Below are 2,767 nucleotides of genomic sequence, written 5' to 3' on the forward strand. Positions count from 1 at the left end.
GTTGCAAAAAAATGTACAGGGAAGTCCTGGCTACCCTTTAGCCAGTTCCCTCAATGATAATATCTTGCTTAATTGCATAGTACAATGAGAATACCAGGAAATTGACATTGGTACAACCCAGGAAGCTTATTCAGATTTCACTAGCATTGTGTGTGTGCATGTGTTGTGCATGTGTGTGTGTGTGTGTGTAGTTCTATGAAATTTTACCCATGTACAGATTAGTGTGACAACTACCACTTCAAGATACAGAGCTGTTCCATCACCACAAGGCTCCCTTGTGCTATACCCCTTATCTCCCTCCCCAACGCTAACTACACATAAGGACAGTGAGGCTTCTTTATAGGATATTTAAAAAGGAAAATTTATTGTTGCTGTCATTAAGCCCGATTCTACTGGTTGATGTGAAAAATGAGAAGATGCAAATTCCCACCTCTTTCCAAAAGACAAATTGTTGTTTTATACATGGCTTTAGAGTATGTTGGGAGCTGTAAGCAGAGGGATCAAGGCACTGATGACTGTTATTAGTAGCACTGTTAAGACTACTGATTGTTTTTATGACTGGTAAGCCAATTTTAGAGTTAACTTTTCCCCCCATCCTGTTTTGCAGAAGAGCCATGGATTACTACAGAAAGCATGCAGCTGTCATTCTGGCCACATTGTCTGTGTTTCTGCACATTCTCCATTCCTTTCCTGATGGAGAGTTTACAATGCAGGGTGTGTGACCCCACTTGCATTTGCAGTAATAAGAAAACCAGATGTACATTAATAACTCCACTGATTATATATCCACCTCCTTTATAATTGTGGTAAATCCTGGCTGCTGGATACATATCTAGGAACTTGCAGATTGTGAACATAAATTATGTTCCAATGAAAATGGTATCTTACATATCTACTTAAATAGCAGCCTATATATTTTCATCTGAAATACATTCCTGATTATTCTTTATCTGAGTTTTATAAGCAGAAAATGTTTCTTATTCAATTTAGCTCAGTTTTGGTGGGCTTTTTTTTTTTTTACATTTCTCTTGGAAGACTTGAGAAAGATGAAGTTTCACAGCAGTTAATGAGTGAGAAAGGCAAAATCATTTTTATGCAGTAAATTTGTTTTGCTGTCTTTTTTGAAACATTTTATAGAGTAGCTGATATAATTCCACCTGCTGTGAAATTGTGAGCTACTATTGATTCGAGTTTTTCTCTAGACAAGTGGTAATATTTTAATCGCAGATCCCGCATGCAGATGTCCCCTCTAATATCAGGCTCTCTGCTCTCACCAAGCTTGCTTAAGTCTGACATCGTTTTCTCTATCAATATTTGGAGTTTCTTTGGGAAAGAACAATAGCAGATTTTAAAGGGGAAAATAGTTTGCATTTGGGCAAAATTCTCCTTTCAGATGAACATGATGTTTTCATCTATCAAACTGTGTTTCCTTATAGGCATACTATTAGTACTGGGATAGAGAAGTCATGCTGGGAGAGAGACTGCTGCTATTGAGATTTTCCATGAATATCTGTCAAAATTGTTTTCCCACAAAAATAACTCTAATTCATATAATTAGTTATTATGTATGAAGATTACATATACAGTATTCAAAAAGTATTTATTCTAGTCCCAATGGAAAAAAGACTACCACCCCATAATAAGGAAAAATTTATAGTTTCTTTTTGAGTTGTGTTCGGATTATTTTATTCTTTGCCTTTTCTTTTTCTTTTTGGCAATAGTTTGCCCAGAATGCAAGCTAAAGGAGAACAAATACTTCTCCAAGCTGGGTGCCCCAGTTTACCAATGCATGGGCTGCTGCTTCTCCAGAGCGTACCCCACTCCAGCAAGGTCCAAGAAGACGATGTTGGTTCCTAAGAACATCACCTCAGAAGCCACATGCTGTGTGGCCAAAGCATTTACCAAGGTGTGAACCTAAAGGGCTCCAGAAGCTTTCTAACTGTCTAACCGAAAAAATGTCCCCAGTGTATATTCACGGGGTTTAATGTCAGAGGCATCTAATGACACATCCTTGTTGGGTATTAACGCTGGGACGGGTTGCATTTGTCCTTTTTAATCAGAGTCAGCAACATTGTGGGTACAGGCTGGTTTTATTTAGAATGAAGAGAATAGGGGCAGAGGTAGTGAGGGGCAGATTGGGAGAGAGTATGATGCTCACACAATGCACATTGTGTGCACTCTCCTTTTAGAGTCAAAATATCAGAATGAGAGAAAATGCAAATCTAACAAGCATCTATTTAGCTCATTTGGCTACAGATATTTTTATTTAACAGTTTTTAATTTTGCCTATTGTCTATCTATCATCTATCTATCTATCTATCTATCTATCTATCTATCTATCTACCTATCTATCTAATTATCTGTCTTTGTTTTGTTCCCCTTTAGGCCACAGTAATGGGAAATGTCAAAGTGGAGAACCACACGGAGTGCCACTGCAGTACTTGTTATTATCACAAATCTTAAATGTTTTGCAAAGTGCCGTGTTGATGACTGCTGATTTGATGGAATGGAAAATTAATTTGTTCAGTGTTTCTGGCCTTGTGAGATAACACTCTCCTTTTCCTTACCACACTGCCTTTGACATGATTCAAGGATATGCTGCAGCTTTATTGCTTTTCTCTATCCTACAGGATAATCAGTAGTTAGTTCTTTTCATTTGGAATGAAATACAGCATTTAGCATGACTATAAAAAGCTGGTTCTGCTGGAAATAAAGTCTTTTAAATCATCATTCTATCATTGAATTCTAATTTTTTTCTTCAAAGCTT

The 2,767-nt window shown here is 37.2% G+C and overlaps 1 protein-coding gene across 1 annotated transcript; it reads left to right on the plus strand.

The window, feature by feature from the left end:
* Nucleotides 1-602: 602 nt before the first annotated feature.
* CGA (glycoprotein hormones, alpha polypeptide) lies at nt 603-2,463 on the plus strand (the record flags this gene model as incomplete). The annotated part of the gene is made up of 3 exons (XM_080665080.1): nt 603-714; nt 1,722-1,906; nt 2,386-2,463. The coding sequence occupies exons 1-3, from the start codon at nt 615-617 to the stop codon at nt 2,461-2,463; spliced, it is 363 nt and encodes a 120-aa protein (XP_080521206.1). The 5' UTR covers nt 603-614.
* Between the last annotated feature and the right edge of the window lie 304 nt (nt 2,464-2,767).

The sequence above is a fragment of the Plecotus auritus genome (assembly GCF_963455305.1).
Source record: "Plecotus auritus genome assembly, chromosome: 4".
NCBI classification, from domain to species: Eukaryota; Metazoa; Chordata; class Mammalia; order Chiroptera; family Vespertilionidae; genus Plecotus; species Plecotus auritus.